Below are 19,906 nucleotides of genomic sequence, written 5' to 3'. Positions count from 1 at the left end.
CCTTTCTCAAATTATCAACTCTAAGACTACCAACATTTTTTTAAAAGCTGGAGTAATATAAACAACATTATCTGAATAATGAGATTTTCATTTTTTAATATCGTTATCTAATATGAATACAGGCCAAAGACTACTTGAATATGAAATGAGAGGAAGCCTGCATATTTTGTCTATGATTAAGATAGCTTTCTTCCCAATACTGTTTCTTAAGTAACCTACAGTCAGGTCGTATTATTGCTTTTAATGACCTAATCTTAGCTTATCTAAGGAATCTTCATGAGAATCTAGCAATATGTCATTTTGGAAGATTTTCTTAAACTTTTTATTGTGAGATAATTGAGATTCAATGCAGTTATTGGAAATAATACAGAGAGATCTCATATACCCTTGACCTTGTTTCCCCAGTGATCATTTCTTTCGTAACTATAGTATAATATCACAACCAGGAAACTGACACTGACACAACCCACTGATCTTATTCACATTTCACCAGTTTTATATGCACTCATTTGTGTGTGTGTATTTGATTCTATGCAGTTTTATCATCCGTGTATTTACCACCACTATCAAAATACAGGACAGTTCCATCACCACAAAGATCCCTTGAGTTGTCCTTTTATAATTGTACCCACTTCCCTTCTGCTCCTGCTCTCCCTTCCCTTCCCTTCCTAACCCCTGGCAACCACTAATCTGTTTCTCTACTTTTGTCATTTCAAGAATGTTACATAAATGGAATCATAAGGTACATAATCTTCTAAGATTGGCTTTTTTTCACTCAGCACAGTCACCTGGAGATTCATCAAAATCATTCCATGTATCTACAGTTCATTCCTTTTTATTGCTGAGTAGTGTTTGACGTTATGGATGGACCACGGTTAGTTTAACCATTCATTCATCCATTGTAGGCCGTCTGAACTCATTCCAGTTTTTGGCTGTTACAAATAAAGCTGTCATGAAGATTTGTGCACAGGTTTTGTGTGAACCTAGATTTCCATTTCTCTAGGATAAAAGCTGGAGGATTTTGTAAATGCCTGCCAGGATATTTTGGTCCTAGCATAATTTACTTTTTTCATCTTGCCTTCTTTCTATTTGCTCTGCATGTTTTTAGTGATTTTTGACTACTGTTAGAGCATCTGTTTCTTTCCTTTTTTAAGCATCCTATTTAATGACAAAGGTTTCCAAAGGGGAAGTAAAAGAGCAAAGGGTATGCATTGGTTTCCCTTCTTTGCTACATTGGGATTATGGTTTAAACTTCTAATGATTATTACATGGAGAATTGTATATACCTTTGAAGTTGGCATGACGAATCTTAAAGCTCAAGAAGTAAACCTAAGCACATCTTTCCTTTCAGACTTACAAGATGGTAACAACAGAGCAAGCCAAACACGCGGAACATATAACAAATTTGAAAGAAAAAACAAAAGCAGAGTTACATCCACTTCAAGGTAAAGTGAATTTCTTAATTTTTTATTTTCATTTATTTTTTGAGGCACTAATTCCCATCATCTTAGCCTAGCAACCAACAGTATTTGCTTTTGGCTTCTTTACTAACTTAATCCAGGATGGCTCTGGGTAGGAGTTCATTTAGAAAGAAAAGCCCAACCAAAATCTAAAGAATATTGTTATACCTTTTGGATGAATGCATTTGATAAATGAACACGTTTTACATTTACACTGCTGACCAGTGGCTTTGACTTCTTTGTGTGGTAATATTCTTTTTCCCCTGCTAAGGCATCCACTCATGCAGGCATAATTTACTATCTGTCCCTCCCAGCAGCTTGACCTTTTGTTTCTCTCATTACGTTTTAAAATCATAAAACTAATTTTTCTTTCAGTTTTGGCTAAGACCACCTGTGTGTCTTTGCCCAAAGTACACTTGACATTAGTAGAATCAGTTGTGTATACTGAGTCCCTCAATTGATGAAATAATGGCCATGGGAACAGAAACTTTATATTTTCACCCTAATGTATATTTCTTGCCTTAAACTGCTTGCTTTAAACCATACTTTTTTTCCATCTCAACTATAATGCCATTGTTATCAATTGCTAAGATCACTATTTAAGGACAGAGATATTAGCAGCTCATGAACCAGTTTTAACCTGTTAATCATGACAATAATAAGAAACAGAATATCATCAATAAATATTACTGAATATAATCAGAAGAAGGTTGTTTGTGATAATAAAGCATTTTCATTGCACTTTATTGGTTTTAAGTCCCTTTTCATACACATTATTTTAATTAATCTTCACAGTAGCCCTGTGAGGTAGATATTATCGATATCCCTACTTTACAGATGACAAAACTGAGGTTGACAGAGGATTAGCGATTCCTGAGAGTCAGTGGCTAGCAACATGGATGCTCTTCCATGCTCTTTCACATAAAAGGTCGAATAAGTTGGCTACTTATTTTCATATTCTTTGTATTTGAATAAGTAATATATCATGTGGTTTTTTTAAGTTCAAAAGAGTTTACAGAAAAGCAGATACCCCATCTCCCAAGAGGCAACCAGTAAAACCAGTTTCTTTTCATCCTCCTGGACAGAGTCTTTGCAAATACAACTATCTAGGTATATAACCTACCCCCTTTTTGTCCTAACATAGATAGTACTAAACTGTACACATTGTTCTTTCCCTGCTTTTTCACCTGAGAGTCTACCTTGAGGACCATTACATATCAGTGCATGTAGATCTGTCTTACTTTTCAGAATGACTGCACGGTATTCAACTGTATTCCCATGCTCTTAAATTAATACTTTGCTTAATGGACTGAATCTTAAAGGTGAAAAAGAGAACGTTGTGGAAGCTGAGGAAGCAAGTTCAGAAGCTCCTGAAGTATCCGTAGTGGAAGCTGAGGTGGTAGGTGCCGAAGAGATTTCAGGTGCTACAGTTGCGGTCCTAACAGAGGCTTCAGCCTGTCCAGGTGGTTTGGAGGTTGCTCCAGCGACAACAGCAGTTGGGGCTGAAACTGCACCAGAGGTTTCAGACACCGCAATGGGTGAAACCACAGAAGTCAACCCTGAAACGACCCCAGAGATTACACATGCACCTCTGGATGAAGCTGTTGCCATCGATAATGATAAAGGTACAACAGAGAACAAAAGCTCTAATGAATATGCTGAGCTAGAAGAAGAAAATTTTCCGGCTGAGTCAGAACCCTCTGCTAGGGATGGTTTGCAGGAAGAAGCCAGTGTTAGTTCTGAGGCCGCCTCAGCTCAAGGCTAATCTCATGCTGGTAGACATTTCAGCAAAAAATGCCGTAGAGTGTCTGATAGGTGTGTTTGTATTTTTAGTAAGCTTAGTTTTAAAAAAGACTTCTTTTCTAGAAAGCTTTAATGTACCTTGAAGATTTTTGGTATCTACTGATAGATTTTAGGATTGAGAGATTTGAAATTTTTTATGTCTTAATGGTTTTCTACTCTCTGAGCTCAGAATATGACGTTGCAGTAAAGAGCTTAAATAGTTTCATCTTTGAATTTAAATTTTATAAGCTAGGAATTGAGCTATATATACAACCTGTATTTACTTTAATTTTGCTATATCTTTACCTTACTTTACTGTATGTAGATCTGGAATATTGAGTTTGTTTTGAACTCACTTAAATAAAATTAGAAAATCTTTAGTGCTTCTACTTTTATTCACTAATATTTACTATATTCACTAATATTCACTAATATTTATATTATATATGAACATATAACATCACATGAAGAAATTAAGCTTTTGTAATATTACTGAAGAGAGAACATATAATCTATGGAGAACTCTGTGTATACCAATGTATTTGCCCTTTCCCCATCTATATTACATAGGGGCTATGCAGATTTGCCCGTTTAGTTCAGTTCAGTTCAGTTTGAACAATATTTATTGAGGATTTACACTTCATGCCAGGAATCATTCATTCATTCATTTATGTGTTCAACAACTATTAGCTGAGCGCCTACAACCTATTAGGTACTGTTTTAAGTGCTCCCCAGCTTATATTTTAGAGTGAGACCATATAATAAGACAAATAAGAAAACTATATAGTATATTAGATGCTGATAAGTGCTAGGATAAAAGTAATGAAAATAAAGGGATTTTAAGTGTTGGTTGGAGGTGGAAGTTTTAATTTTAGATAGAGTGGCCAGAGAAAGCCTTACTTGGAAGGTGTATTTTGAGTAAAGACCTGAAAGATACAAAAGGGACCTTCTCATGAGGACATGGTGAGGTGGGGGAATCTTTCCAGGTGACAAAACAGACAAGTGCAGCGGACCTGAAGCAGGAACGTGCTAGAGAATTTGAGGAATTGTGAGGGGGCAAGTGTGGCTGAAGTGGAGTGAAAAAGGGGGAGAGTCAGTGGAGGTGATTGTAGAGAGAAAGGGAGTGTTTAGGCAGGGATGGGCTAGATCATGCAGGGTCATGTAAGAGTTTGGCTATTACTTGGAGTAAGTTGGGTCATTGTAGTGAACACTGCTGATGCTCCACCTAGATCCCCTTAATCGGGCTCCTTAACTGGGTACATTTACCCCCCAGCTGCTATGAGTGCTACACACATACCCCAAACCCCATCCTCACCCCACGCAGCTCACAACCAGTGGCTGACTGGCATAGTGGTACAAAAGGTGGAGCCAACTCTGCAGTACAGTTCATGCCCCAGAGCTCCCCAAGGGTCAGGTTGAGGCTGGTCTCCAGCTGAGATTACATCCTTAGCTTTTTCCCCTGCCCTTTCCTGCTTTCCTTTCTCTGTTCTCCTGAGAGCACTCCCCTTAAGATAATTGATACTGGATGTGGCCCCAGGAAGCAGGTGCTAAGAAAAGAATTCTGGAGTTGTATCACTCTTCAGCTAGGTGGCAACGAGTACCCTATCACTGGTGGTAGGTGGAGGATTGCCAGTCCCTGGCATTTGTAGCAAGGTGATACTAAGATTTTCACTCATGGTAAAACAGGGTGGGGGATATAGGTGGAAGGTGATATACTGGCTAGCTTAATGCCTCTGGAATTTGAGAGGTACAAAGAAACAGTGACTATAAGGACTTAATCATGACTCTGACATACAGGATGGTACCTTGTATTGGTTTTGAATTTGTCTCAAAATCAACTCTGCATTAGACTCATAAGTCTAAGGCCTATGGTCCTATTAAAGGGATGTTGTTTTACTAAACACTGTAAAATGGAGCAAAAACACTACCCAGTACCACTCTTACAGACCTTATACACACACAGATACATTTTTTTCCATTTTGCTTAGGATGGTTTCTACTACAAATAACAGAAAACAACTCAAGGAGTTAAACAACAGAGATAATATAACTAGATATCCAGGGTTGGCGTATTCCATGGCCCAGTCATCAAGAACCAGGTTGTTCCCGTTATCCTGCTCTACTATCAAGAATGTTGTGGCTTTATCCTTGGCAGGCTCTCCTCATAATCACAGGATGAAGCACCACAATGCTAGGTATTCTAGTCAGCCATGATAATGTCCCTCATTATTATGGGGGGCACTGATGAAGGATGTTCATCCTGATGAAGGATGTTTTTGAAACAAGAGTTCCCTCATCTTAAAAAAATAAATATATTTTTTCTTTTTAACTTTTATTGTAGAAAATTTTAAACAAAAGTAGAGAGCATAGTATAATGAATCTTCATGTGCTATACCCAGATTTACTGATTTTCAACTCATGGCAAATCTTATATTCCTCGTTCTGTTGCCCGGGCTAGAGTACCGTGGCGTCAGCCTTGCTCACAGCAACCTCAAACTGACACTTGGGCTCAAGTGATCCTCCTGCCTCAGCTTCCTGGGTAGCTGGGACTACAGGTACATGCCACCACACCTGGCTAATTTTTTCTATTTTTAGTAGAGATGGGGTCTCGCTGTTGCTCAGGCTGGTCTCGAACTCCTGAGCTCAAGTGATCCTCCCGCCTCAGCCTCCCAGAGTGCTAGGATTACAGGCGTGAGCCACCACGCCCGGCTGAGGCAGGAATTCTTTATAGGTCATGTTCATACATCTGTCAGGAAGTGCACGATGTCTGATGTCTTTCTCTTCATGATATTAGAAGCCATTGATCCATTATTTCATTAGGGGTTGTAAAATGGCAATATTGTAATTTTATCATTGTTTATTTATTAGCTGGACTACTTCTATAAAGGGGAACTTTTTTCACCAACTCTTTGGTTACCCTGGGGTATAGTTCATATAGGAAAGACAGAATACTTAGATCTTTCCTTTTATTTCCAGTTTTCAAAACAATGAGATGGCTCTCTAGTATCCTCCATCGGCAACTAATAAATTGTTTTTTAGTATCTTTGTGAACTCCGTGATTTAAACATAATTTATGTGCTTTGGTTAATTGCAGTTATTATCCTTATTAATGCTCAAATCTCCCATCTTTGACAAATGGGAGATTCTTCAAGGTGGCTTCTGAGTCCTTTTCACAACCCTAGTAGTCTTGGAAAGCTTCCTTGCTTTCTGGTGTAATAAGATGTAAATTTCCTACCCCAGACCTGGAATCAGCTATTTCTTTAAGAAGCCCTGCTTTTAAAAATGTAATTGTAGTATTTAAGGATTACAATCTGGGTGTTTAGGAAGTATCCATTGCTACTGGGTTGGTCATTGTTATCTAGGCCTTTTAGTAGATAGTACCTTTTTTTTTTTAAGATAAAATACATCATAGATTCATACTGATACTTCCAATTTAAAGTTAGGATCATGGGGTTTTTATTTAACCTGAATGATCTTTTATCTCAGTCCAAAAATTTGACTCCCAAAGACACCAACATAATTACTCATATGATTTATCCCACAGTACACAAACATCAGTATCAAAATAACAAATACTACCATTAATAATAAAATTCCTAAAAACACTTTCAGTTTTTTCAGTACTTTTTTAAACTACAGAACCTCACTACATACACATTTAGTACTTTTTATCCTTGGTGCATATACAATCAAATTACTATGATTTAAAACCACTTGGAATTGTTCCTCTCTGTGTAGTTATACCACAAGTCAAATCATAGTTTCATTTTGCTTTTGAGGGATTGCCTTTTTAAACTATTTTTAAAAATTTCAGTAATGATGTCAGCTATTTACTTGGCTCTGAAGTGAAATCTATGAAACAAAGTATATGCAGAGAAATCTATCATCCCTCCTTTTTTCCTTCCATCTATTCCTTCCATTCCCTATATAAAATTACTTTTTAAAACTTCATGGTTTATCTTTTCTTCCATTTTTTTCTTTGTATAAGCTATACATATATTTGTTACCCCTCCTTCTTAGATAACAGCAGTATATTACATACATATATTTCTCCACCTTGCCTTTTTCATTTAACTATATGCCTAAGGATTATAATAGCACATAGATATTTCTTATTGCTTTTCCCAGTTGCATAGAACTACATTGTGTGGGTACCATAGCTTGTTTATTCAACCAGTTTCCTACTGATAGGCATTTGACTAGTTTCTAGTATTTTCTATTACAAATAGTGCTGCAATGAATAACTTCATGCATATGTCTTTTGCATTTTTGCCAGTGTATCACTGGGAGAGATTTCTAAAAGAGGGATTGCTCAGTCAAATACATATGTAACTTTGCTGTTACTACAAAAGTCCTTCCATAGGAAAAATGCCATTTTATATTCCCCAAACAGCAATGTATATAAGTGCCTGTTTCCTGTCAGAATACATTGTCAGACATTGGGGTTTTTGCTCTTGTGATTATCGAAAAATGATATCTCAGTGTAGTTTAAATTTGCATTTCCTTTATTAAAAGTAAAGTTGAATATTATTTAATATGGCAAAGAACTGTGTGCATTTCTTTATCTGTAAACTAACTGTCTATGTCTCTAGTGTATTTTCCTATAGTGTTGTCAGTTCTTTTTCTATGTTTTTGAAGCTCCTTATATGTAGGGATATTAAACTTCATTCTGTGACATAAATTGCAAATATTCTTCCAAGTTTGTCATTCATCTTTTTACTTTATTTATGGTATTTTTATAGTATAAGATTTTTAGAAATTTTCATTTAATTAAATTGATCAATCTTTTTCTGTATTGTTTCTGAATTTGAAGCCATTGTTAGAGTAGTAGATTGGAAAAAATAGGCACAAATTCTTCCCACTCTTATCTGTACACGCCTGTTAAGCATGACTTTACATCTCTTCCTATTGAGAGATGGAGACTATTTCTCCATCCCCTCGAATTTGAGCTGGCCTTGTACTTTGCTTTGACTGATAGAATGCTGTGGAAGTGACTTTGTGAGAGTTCTTACCCTCCTGGAATCCTGAGACCACCATGCGAAGAAGCCTGAACTAGTCTCCACGAGGATAAGAGATCATATGGAGCGAGAGTCCCCATCTACAGTTAACACTAAGCCCAGATATGCAAGTGAGGCCACCCTAGGCCATTCAGCTCCAGTCACCACGCCAGATGACTGCAGTTGTATGAGTGACCCCACGGAAGACCGGAAAAGAACCACCCAGCTCCAAATTTCTGATCCACAAAATTGTGAGCAAATAAGATGGTTCTGTACTAACTCATGAAGTTGGGGTAGTTTGTTAGGCAGTGATATGTAGTTAAGATAGCTAGGAAATACAACTTAACTTTGGGTTTGGTACACACTTTTTCTTTTAGCTTTAATACTACTGCTTTTCACCTCCTCAATGGGAATGAAGAAAGAACTAGTTGTGTCCAGCAGAACCAGAATTTGTCCAGCTTAGCCTCCAGGCCAATTGTTGCCTTTTCTAAAATTCTTTTCGGAACTGCTAAATGCTGAAATGTGATTGCATATAGAAGAATTTTTTTCCTTTTAAGATTCAATGTTATTTAAAACAAACTTTTGAAGCAGCAGCTATGAAGTCCGAAAACAACCTAGGTTTTATTGCTCTTTTTTAAATTTAACAACCATTGTAATGAAAGCTTAAAAACAGTATTCCACAGCAGCATTTTTATTGTTAGACTGTTGGCTGATTTTAATATAATAAAAAATGTAATGTGCATTGAAAAAGTCAGAGTGAGATAAGTAGAGTGTGAGATTTAGAATGTGAAATGTATTGCAAAACATAAAAATTGGCAGCAGAATCAGATAATGCAGTTACTTCTCTTTGATGTAGACAACAGAGATAAAGGAAGACTAAATTTAGAAAATGTAACACACTTTCCAGTTGGTGACAGGCCCATAAAACTTAAATATTACTTTCATTTGTTGGAAAAAATGTATGGAGCAGATTGGTTTTAACAATGGATCTGAGATAACTATTTCTGTCCATTTTTTTTTTAGCGTGAATTTTCTATTACAAAGTACAGTGTGTTCCACAGCCAGCTTTTGAGAGTTCAAGCTGGATTCACGGGAGATTAGATTCTGACTGTGTTAGTAGTTTCAGTGCCAACTATTTGTCCTGTCAGATAGCATCCACTGACTAGAAGCAACACTGTCCATTATAATAAAGCACATTTTATAATGTTTTTCCTCAGTTAAAAAATTTCAATAAAGAAATTTCTAGAAAAAGATTATTTAATTTTGGGGGTAAGTTTTTAGTGAACAAGCTGGAAGGATGTTGAAGTTTACTATTATTTGAATTTTTCACATGAATATATAATTTCAAGTAATCATTACCCAAATTAATAATTATAATAATATAAAAACTTAACTTTTACTTTCTGAGATTATTTCTAATGAATAGTGATTTTTAGGGGAAAAAAAACCAGATCAAAAGTAAATTAGCTTTTTCCTTTATCAAGTGACATGAAGATGAGAAGATTGTGGGCATTACTACTCTCACTTTCCTTTGTGCTGTTCTTACCTTATTCTATTATTGCATTTATGATTCCATTTTGCAATGATTTCTTTATATTTTAGAGTCCCTCACTAGAATGGGAGTTGCCTGAGAACAAAGACTAAATTAGGGCTCTCAATAAATGCTTGCTGAATGAAATTATGAGGCTCAGGGAGTTACAGCTTGTTTTATAGACTTGAGTCCTGTGAAACTGTTGATATTTGGCCATTTTTGACCTACAAAAACAGCCATTACATAGGGTTCAATCTAAATACATTCCAAGGGGTAAACCTTGAGAAAAGTTCAGATTGGTTAACTTCATTAAAATAACTATAACTTCTAACATAAATACAGAATTTTCTCAGATTATATAGAAACTCAACTAAAGAAATTCTCAAGTATAATTTTTTCCGGAAAGAAATCAGCCTATATTTTTTTTTTCTCAGTACAAAGTCCACTTGTTATTCTGAATGGAATGTTCATTCCATTTGTATTTTTTTTTTTGGAAGCATTATATTTATTGACATCTTGCTCAGGTCTCCATCTAGACGGTTGTCCTTCAAACCTTCGTTAATAACTAGAGAGGACAAATGTAGGGTTTTGGTTCAATCGCGCTGTGGAAAGCCTTTTGAGCTTTAGAAACAAGCATCATCACATTAATCAGTTTACATGAGAACTGTAGCTGCAGGCAGATTCCAGTGCAATTACATATGCCACCTCACATTATTTTAGCTTCACTGTTCTTGAAGAGATTGTTTCCCAAGTATTTAGATCTGACTCTTCATATCAGAGTGAATAGTTGAACTTCTCCCAAGCTGAAAGTTGAACAGAAACACTCAATATCCTCATATTGTTCCTTAAAATTCATTCAAGAATCACATCAGAATAATAAAGTTGATATCAGGGCTTATGTAAGTTCTTACAAAGATATTTCTTGGCCAATGACATCTCACTTCAAAAAATTTATTCAGGAAAACAGCAGTAATGAAGCAGAGTTCCCAGTACTATCTTAACTCTTTTTTTTTTTTTTTTTACCTCTTGGCTATTTTGGTTATAGTACTATTTCCTGCTTCTTCCAAAAACTCAATTTCCTATTTCCTCATAACTCAGTATTAACTGGAGGCAGGATTTCTCATATTCTTGTCAGTGCAGGCAGTTGGCCATCATCTGGGCTGTCTGCAATTTCTTCACATGGATGAATTTTGTCTAGTCAATTTCCCATAGTTTGAAGTTTAATATAAATATATGGCTAAAAATATATGGTTAAAAAATGAAGGAAGGGGTGTGTGGAGGGATTTACTCTACTAAATATAAAAACTTATAAAGCCATGGCAATTAAGATAGCTGATATAGGTGGATAGACAAATAGATAATGGAAATGAATAGGGAACTGAGATACAAGCCTACACACACATGTAAATTAGCATGTGATTGATTACAAACCAGTGAGGAAATGATAGCCTCCCCAGTAAGTGGTGCCAGAACTATTGGGTAGCCACATGAAAAATAAAATAAAATTAGCCCCTTACCTCATAATATAAAAAAAAAATCAAAAGGATTAACAATTTAAAGTGAGAAGAGAAATCCTAAAATTTTTAAAAGAAAATAATTCTGTGACTTTAGAATTGGGGAAGGATACCTCAAGACACAAAACTACAAAACAGAAGGAACCAATTGATAAAGTGGATTACATTAATATAAAAAACTTCTGTATGACAAAAGTCATCATAATGCAAGTGAAAAGATAAGCCACAGGTAGAACATATGTGCAGATATAAAACCAACAAAGGATTAGGATCCAGAATATCTGAACAATTTCTACCAATAAATAAGAAAAAGAGAAACTCCCTAAATAGAAATTCACAAAGGGTAGGGATTCAAAGAAGAAGAATGCTGAATAGCTAATAAATACATATGAAAAGATCCTGAACTTCACTGGTAACTAGGGCAATGCACACAAATATAATATGCCAAAATGTTCTACCCATCATATTTACAAAAATTTCAAAAATCTAACAATGCCAAATGATGCATACAGTGCTTATTGATAGATCTAATTTGAAAAGGAATTTGACAATACCTAGTAAAGACAAAGATACTTACACCCTATGATCCAACAATTTCATTTCTAGGTACGTACCCTATGGAAACTCTCACATATGCTCAAGATGGTATGTACCAAAACATTGTAATAGCCAAAAATTAGAAATAACCTAAATGAATATCAATAGAAAATGGAGAAATAATTTATGTTTTGTTGATATAATTGTGTCTTGGAAAAGTGAGATTCTGCATGGATTTTAAATTTAATCTGTTTAAGTCATTTTTCTCCCCTAGGAAAACAAGTTACTTATAAAGAGAAATATCCTTATATATCATTTCTGCATTAGATGTCAATTATATATCCACATTAATAAGAAAAATTTAGTGTTTTACATTATCAGTCAGGTGGTAGTGGCTAATTATAATAACATTATTGAGCAAAATCAACCTCCCATGTCAAATATAATTTATAATTTAAAACAAATTTATTTTTATACAGCAATCATCATAACCAATGTAATTACCTATACAAAAAAGTGATTTAGCTGGGTATGGTGATATGCATCTGTGGTCCCAGCTTCTAGGAAGGAAGGTTGCTTGAGGCCAGGAGTTCAAGACCGCAGTGTGCTATGATGGCACCTGTGAATAGCCACTGCACTGTCACCTGGGCAACGTAGCAAGAGCTGTATCTATTTAAAAAATTATTCTTGTTGGAGCTATTAACATAACCAATGTAATTACCTATAATAAAAAAGTGATTTAGCTGTGTATGGTGATATGCATCTGTGGTCCCAGCTTCTAGGAAGGAAGGTTGCTTGAGGCCAGGAGTTCAAGATCGCAGTGTGCTATGATGGCACCTGTGAATAGCCACTGCACTGTCACCTGGGCAACATAGCAAGAGCTGTATCTATTTAAAAAATTATTCTTGTTGGAGCTATTAAAATAAACCTTTCAAGGTTATAGAAAAGCAATTTTCTTTTCATTTTTTCATGTTTTTTTGCCATTTTTAGTTTCTGTTGAGATACGGAAAATATATAGATTTTACTTAAATTTTGTGGTAACTGGTATGCAAATATAATATTCATCCTTATCTTTCTAAATAAAAGATAATTATTAATCTTATGCTTGACACTCTGACAATCTCTTGTTTTAATAGCTTCTTAATATTTTTCATTAAGTACCATTGAAATTTAGGACCTATGATTTCAACTTGGCTTATAATCAATAATGAATCAAAAAATCAGAGGCTTATACATTTTTATCTTTACAAGCAGAAAAGTAGTGGTGGAGGGGAGAGAAGGAATGGGGATACTATATAACAGTGAAAACAGAAGAAATAGAACTTCATGTATCAATATGGATAAATCTCAAAAATATAATGTTGAGTAGAAAAAGCAAGTTGTAAAAGGATATGTAGAGTATGATGCCATATGCTTACAAATAAAAATATTATCTGTTGTTTGTAGATACCTATGTATATTATAAAAGTATAAAAATGTGCACGGAGATGATACGTATTTCAAGACTGAGGTTCTATCTGAGAAGGAAGGGAGGGAGAGGACCAAGATGGTGAGGAATACATAAGGAACTTTAACTATATTTTTACTGCTTTATTTAAAAAGATGTGAAGAAAAAAATGTCAAAATATTATGATATTTTAAGGCAAGATGACAGGTCCATGTATATTTATTATACTAGTCTCCAAATTTTTCTGGATGTTTGAAATATTTTGAAATTAAAATATTAGATAAAAGTGAGAAAACTTCACCGTTTATGTGCAACATTGCACTCTATCATTCTTTTCATTCTTTTTTTTCCCCTCTTACCTATATAATTGCAAAGTATCATTCTTTTCAAATGCTGTAAGAGTAATTAGCTAACTGGCCCTTCCGAAACAGAAAAAAGAATACATTTGGCAGACAGCATTACTGAGAACTTGGAAGCCTGGGTTTTAGTCTACTTCAGGACTAAACTAACTGTATGACCTTGAACAAATCAGATACTCTCTCTAACCTGTTAAATGAGAAAGTTGGACCAACAAAATAGAATGTCTTCTGAGTTTCTTTCTGATCTAAAAAGTTGAGATTATCACAGTACCTGTGAGAACAGGTAGAAGAAAGAATCCTTGCTGTCATTAAGGGACCTATTCTGAAGCTAACTGGCTGCCAGGAGACTGAATACTCATTGTTGGTCTTGAAGGTAGGCATTACATATGATCTAAAAACTCTGTAATACTGCAATGCTGTAAGTCCCGCCAAAGAGGAAGGCACACGTGGACTTCATTTTTGAGGAATTTTGACTCTTACTTTCTGCCCCCCACCCCTACAGTTAACAACTGTTTCTTTTTTTCTTGCAGGTAACATCAGTTTTATTGGGTTGGGGAGGCAAAAAAAGTATGGAAAGCTTCATGAATTTTCATGTCATCCTTGCACAGGGGCTATGCTAATCTTCTCTGTATTATTCCAATTTTAGTATATGTGCTGCTGAAGCAAGCACTATACTGTTTCTTTCTCTGAACTTTTCATAGCTCTTCTTCCATAACAGAACGTTACCCTTCTTTATCAATCTGGTTGATTCTAAGTGGTTTATTTTCTTACCAATCTTAAAATCCTTCTTTCAAGTGGCACATCTACTGTCTATTAGGCCTCAAAAATTCTACAGTACCCTTGTAAATAAAGTTAAAGGTGTTGACTGCAGCCTCCAGCACTTTGTACCAGTCTGTTCTACCTTAATGGCCTCCATTATTCATCATTTCATGGATGATTCACAGTCTATAATTCGATCACGTACTTTTGTTTCCTTATTTTTTATAAATCATTTCCACAATCTCCATTCCCTTTCTGCCTCTTGGCCTTTTCAGAGGATGTTCTGAATATTTAAAAATAATTTACCGTCTCCCTTGAATCTATTTCTGTTCTTCCTTTCAGCATTATCCCCAAAATAAATAAAATAAACTTACATTATACATTTATCATTAATGATCATATATTGCATTATGCATGTGTTGATTTGATTTGATCTTTTTCAGTTCATTAGGGCTTGGTGTCACACACTGATACATAATTGTTGCAATTAAAACTGGGAAACATGTTCCTCTTTGCACTTGGCTCCTTTCTACAAATTTGTGTAGATATGGTTAACAGGTAAGAAGACGATGGAAATCAGGCCAGCCTTGCGAATTAGAAACCCATGTATTCTAGTTAGCTCTGCTCCATTTCAAGAACAAAACACGCACTCCCAACTATAAGACTTCTAGAAAATGCATATCATTAATCAAAGAAAGGGCCATTTAGGAGAAGGTGGCTGGTGCAATACAAACCCATTAGTACTGTTGAACAAACATCTCAAAGGTAACTCCTGACTTGTGGGTAAATAGTATAAATAAGATATCACTCCTTATCTGAGTCTCTGGGTTACAATCTACACAAGGACCCAAAATGTCTTATTTGCCTTCCTCTACAGCATACAGAACAGTGTCAGGACACATACAAACTCAAAGTTAGTTAATGATGGTTTAAAAAAAAACATAGTTTTATATTTATTATTTACTTAATATTTACCCATGTGGACTTCAACTTGCAATAAATCACATTCACACACTGTGGAAATGGATATAGGGAAATCCAAAACCAAGTAGAAGGAGGAGGCAATAATTATAGATGGATGAGTAATTTTATTAAATATAAATTCTTCTAGTGCTTTAAACCTTCCTTCCACTCAAGGTTAACTACTCATGACACTGACTTCAGTTGCAATTTTAGTCTTAAAGGAGAATGAAGATTGTATTTCTTTAACATGGAAAAGAAATATAGTAATGAGAGTTTATTCTATTAAGATGAGAATGAGTCCCAGTTACAACATTTCAAAATCTTAGGACTTAATAAAAGTCATAGGGTATCCTTTTCTGCCTCTTTGCGTAAGTCCCAGAGACTCTGTCGAGACTGTATAGCAGACTTGAGGCTAGATTCTCACTTTTTGTGGTCAGAAGAGAATTAGAAATGTGCTATCCTGAACCTGAAAAAGAGAGAAAGAAAGAGTCCAGATTCTCCAGGGCAGGCAGTACCTGGTTATAATTTTTTGCTGGTCCTTTTTGCTGCCACACAGCAAATAAATGGCATTTTCAGGAAGGCATTTCTGGTTCCCTATGGCATCCTCCACATCCAGAAAAGATAAAACCAGCTATAGGCACTTCCCTCGTCAGTACAGAGTTGGAAGCGGAGCTGCAAGTGACAGCCAAAGCATTTTTCAGGGCCAGAAAATGCAGACAAGGAGAAGCAGCTGGCTTACCCCCTCCTTTGGACTGCTGGGACACAGGAGGTCAGAGAGGGTCCAGGTGTGTTCCCAGACACCAATGACAAATAACTCAGTGAAAGGGGCACCTAGATGTCATGGCACGATAGTGGAATAATAGCTGTTTTTTTCCTCTTTGGGTTTTTAAGAATTAGACGTTTCTTGTTTGGCGAGTTTTAATTTTAAAAGGATTCCATTCTTCTGGATGGTTTGAAAATATTTGATTTTCTTCCAGGCATTTTCTTAAAGTAATTTCCTGTTTTATTTTCAGAAATGTAAAATATGAGATGGGGATAAAGAAAGATTTACTTGACTTTAGCACAAATAATACTTCTATAAGACACTATCAAGTATCCCAAGAAAAGTGTATGCTTGCCATCTTTTATAATTGGTTAAAAAAAACTGGACTAAAAATTAAAACCCTGTCCCTTGCTTGCCAAGTGATCAGTATGGTAAAGGGCTCCAGCTTCATTTTTTATTTTTATTTTATTTTAGTTTTTTTAAGAGACAGAGTCTTGCTCTGTCACCCAGACTGGAGTGCAGTGCTGTGATAATATTAATAACTCATTGCAACCTCAAAATCCTAGGCTTAAGCAATCCCCCTGCCTCAGCCTCCCGAGTAGCTGGGACTATACCTGTGGGCCATCATGCCCGGCTAATTTTTTTATTTTTTGTAGAGACAGGGGTCTTGCTATGTTTCTCAGGCTGGTCTTGAACTCCTGGCCTCAAGCAATTCTCCTGCCTTGGCCTCCCAACGTGCTGGATTACATACAAGTCTGAGCCACTGTGCCTGGCTTCCAGCTCTGCTTTGAGGTTGCTGGGCTATAGGACCAAGTACTGCCCATGATTCTCCTCTAGGATTTGATCCTGCGTCTGTGATTTGCTGAGTGATCAAAGACTCACGGTTGTGTGGTTCTGTATCTGTATCTCTCTGTCAAATGGAAATTTAAGAAAAATTTTCTTCCTTAGCCATAAATGTTGCAGATTTGAGGCTAGATTCTTACTTTCTGTGGGCAGGAGGGGATTAGGAATATGCCACCCTGAACCTGAAAGAGAGAGAAAGAAAGAGTCCAGATTCTCCCGAGCAGTCAATACCTCGTTATATTTTTTGCTAGTCATTTCTGCTGCCACACAGCAAGAACCCTTGCTGAAAATGGAAATAAACGTGATTGTCTTCATTCTCAGATATTTTATGAGCATAAAAAGAGAGCCATGGTGAATTCTTAGTGTCCTCCTGGAAAGAAGAAACTGAGAGATAACCGAACACTGCTTCTCAGTTCTTGCCTCTTTTAATGACCACTGGAAAATTTTGCAGCCTCAAAGCTTACTGTTGATAGAGCTCTCCAAGCTCCTACTTTTATTTGATTAAATCGATTCACTACTTTTCAAGATCCCAAATAACATTCATTAATGAACATTTGTTGAACTGCCTACCATGGTAATTGCATTTTGCTAGATGTATAGATAGGATGAGAAATTTACACTCTAGGCAGAGGGAAAGACAGACAAATGTGCCATGTAATGTGTTAATTACACAGAAACATGAAAGATGCTGTGGAGGCTTATAGGAGTAGTGGGGAAGTGAACTGTAGTCAAAGAGGGCCTCCGGGTGAAGAGAAAATCCCACCTGAGTTTTGAAGGATGAGTAGGGGTAGCCAAAGGAAGAAGTGGGGACTTACGTCAGTGGGTAGCAGTCAGGGCGAACATTCACAGTCTAAGATTTTTGCGGTCTGCATGTGACTCCTAGTACTATTTTAATTAGAATTTCTAGTTCCTGGAGAGTTTCTGCTGGTTGAGTTTCAGTGCTACCTGGAGCTCTAACATCTGGGAATATAACCATAATAGTCGCAGAGTAGGGACATGTTTGGACAGGGCCACTGCCTTTCTGGTCCTATTACACAGTTTCTGCTGCCTTCATGCTTAAAGCATTTCCATGCTTCCGCATGAACTAGTTTTTTTTTTGTTTTAAATATGGATATTATGTAATCAGAACACCAGTACCTGGAGGCAACTTTTATGCCATTAATCAAGTGTTTTATTGACTACTGTTAGTCTCAGCTCACCCATCTGGATTGCATTGTGCTACTTTTCAACCATGAAAAGTTTCCCTTTTTTTTTCAGGCAATAAAACATTATGACAATAATGACATTCTTGGGCCGTTTCTTCGTTCAGAAGAAAGGAATATGTAATAAGGAATTGTATTAGGATTTTGGAATTTGAATCTTCATTTTTTAGGAAAAATAACACACATATTTCCAACCTAATCATGATGCTAAATACGGCCCATTTAAGAAATGTTTTCAAACATTTCATTATTATAAAAGATATTTCCTGACACCACTCCCCACCAAAAAAAAACCCCAAATGAGCAATCAAACAAAAAACAACTGTAAGCAAGATTACAGCTGTTTTTCTAGACCACACAAAGTGATGATTTCTGTTTCTGAAACTCAGCACATGCTCTGTCTAGAACACTCTCTACGTGTATGCTGAAAGACCATTCTCTTGGACAGGAGTCACAGGTCCAGGTCAGAACACAGGGAGCAGGAGGGTCAGTCAGATCACTCCTGGTCATCAGTGGGATGACAGAAAACTCTCTCTTGACTTTCTAGAATGAGTTAGTGAAATGTTTTACTTTATGGGTAAACCATGCTTGTCTCAGTGATCACTGACTTCCAGATCTTGTCTGCCCTGCCCTGTGGCCCCAAGGAGCTATCCGTGCCAGGACAGCTGCTGAAACCCAGACAGAACCACAGGCCAAGGGCCCGGCTGAGTTCCCACTCATTTATTCATTCATTCATTCATTCATCATTCCACAAGTATTTGTTGAATGCCTACTACATGTCAGGCACTGTTCTAGGCAGACATCAAAAGAGACTAAAATCCTAGTCTTCAAGAGGCTTCCATTCTAAGACAGGTTTCTGTTAGCCCTGGTGCCCTGCTCTCTGTTTCTAGGGCTACTGATACAGGACTATGCCAGTGTGGCTGGGGCTCAGTGTTTCTTTTTTCCAGGCATTTTGCTCCAGTATCACTCTTAGAAGAGGACTTCTCAGTACAGTTCTTCTAACTCATCACATGCAAACCTTTTCTTCAAGACATTCCATAGTATCCAAGTAGGGAGAAATTTCTGCTTCAACTACAAATTGTGTCCCAAGTCAACATGTGTTGCGAATGATTCAGGTCCTTCAGAAAGGTCTGGGTCATCAGTTCGGATTGTCCCTCCCTTATAGTAAATTCCCTCTTAAAGATTCCACCCTTGCCCTTACCCAGCCACATCTTAACTATCTTGTACCTATCAGACTCTCTATGGCCACCTCTGTCATTAGACATATGTTAATAAATTTGAATCTGAAAAGGAATCTTAAAAGAAAGGTATCAATTTCTAATCTCATGTTTTTCCCCCCTTCCCTGTATAAATTTGTAGATGCAAATAAAAGTGAGAAGAGGAATGAATACCTTCCAGCTTCACTAGACAGCACCCAAAATCAAATGCCAGCAGATGTTACTTCTTTTTGTCTGTCTCAACCCCAGGTCTTTGTTGAACTAAAAAATGATCTGCTATCTATGAAATACCACAAGCAATGTGCTAAAGCTGGCTTTTAAAAAACTATCCAAATGCATTCTGGCTTTTTATTTTAAACTAAACTCATTCCAGTTTTTTGTTAGACAAGTAATATATAATCATTTTTTTAAATTTGAAAATGTGCTCTCTTCAGCAGCATATATACTAAAATTGGTATGATACAGAAAAGATTAGCATGGCCCCTTGCAAGTATGACACCCAAATTCATGAAGCAGTTCATATATTCCTATA

The 19,906-nt window shown here is 36.3% G+C and overlaps 1 protein-coding gene across 1 annotated transcript in view; it reads left to right on the top strand.

Moving 5' to 3' along the window:
• Positions 1-3,474, top strand: part of MGARP (mitochondria-localized glutamic acid-rich protein) — a 24,844-nt gene extending 21,370 nt beyond the window's left edge. The window contains exons 3-4 of the mRNA XM_012654841.1: positions 1,352-1,445; positions 2,783-3,474. Coding sequence (XP_012510295.1) covers positions 1,352-1,445; positions 2,783-3,225 — 537 coding nt within the window. The 3' untranslated portion in view covers positions 3,226-3,474. The remainder of the gene's footprint in view (positions 1-1,351; positions 1,446-2,782) is intronic.
• The last annotated feature ends 16,432 nt before the right edge of the window (positions 3,475-19,906 follow it).

This window comes from Propithecus coquereli, unplaced genomic scaffold (assembly GCF_000956105.1).
Source record: "Propithecus coquereli isolate 6110/MARCELLA unplaced genomic scaffold, Pcoq_1.0 Scaffold112, whole genome shotgun sequence".
In the NCBI taxonomy this organism is placed as follows: domain Eukaryota; kingdom Metazoa; phylum Chordata; class Mammalia; order Primates; family Indriidae; genus Propithecus; species Propithecus coquereli.
The sequence above is the reverse complement of the archived record's forward strand: the minus strand, read 5'-3'. Positions and strand labels throughout refer to the sequence as shown.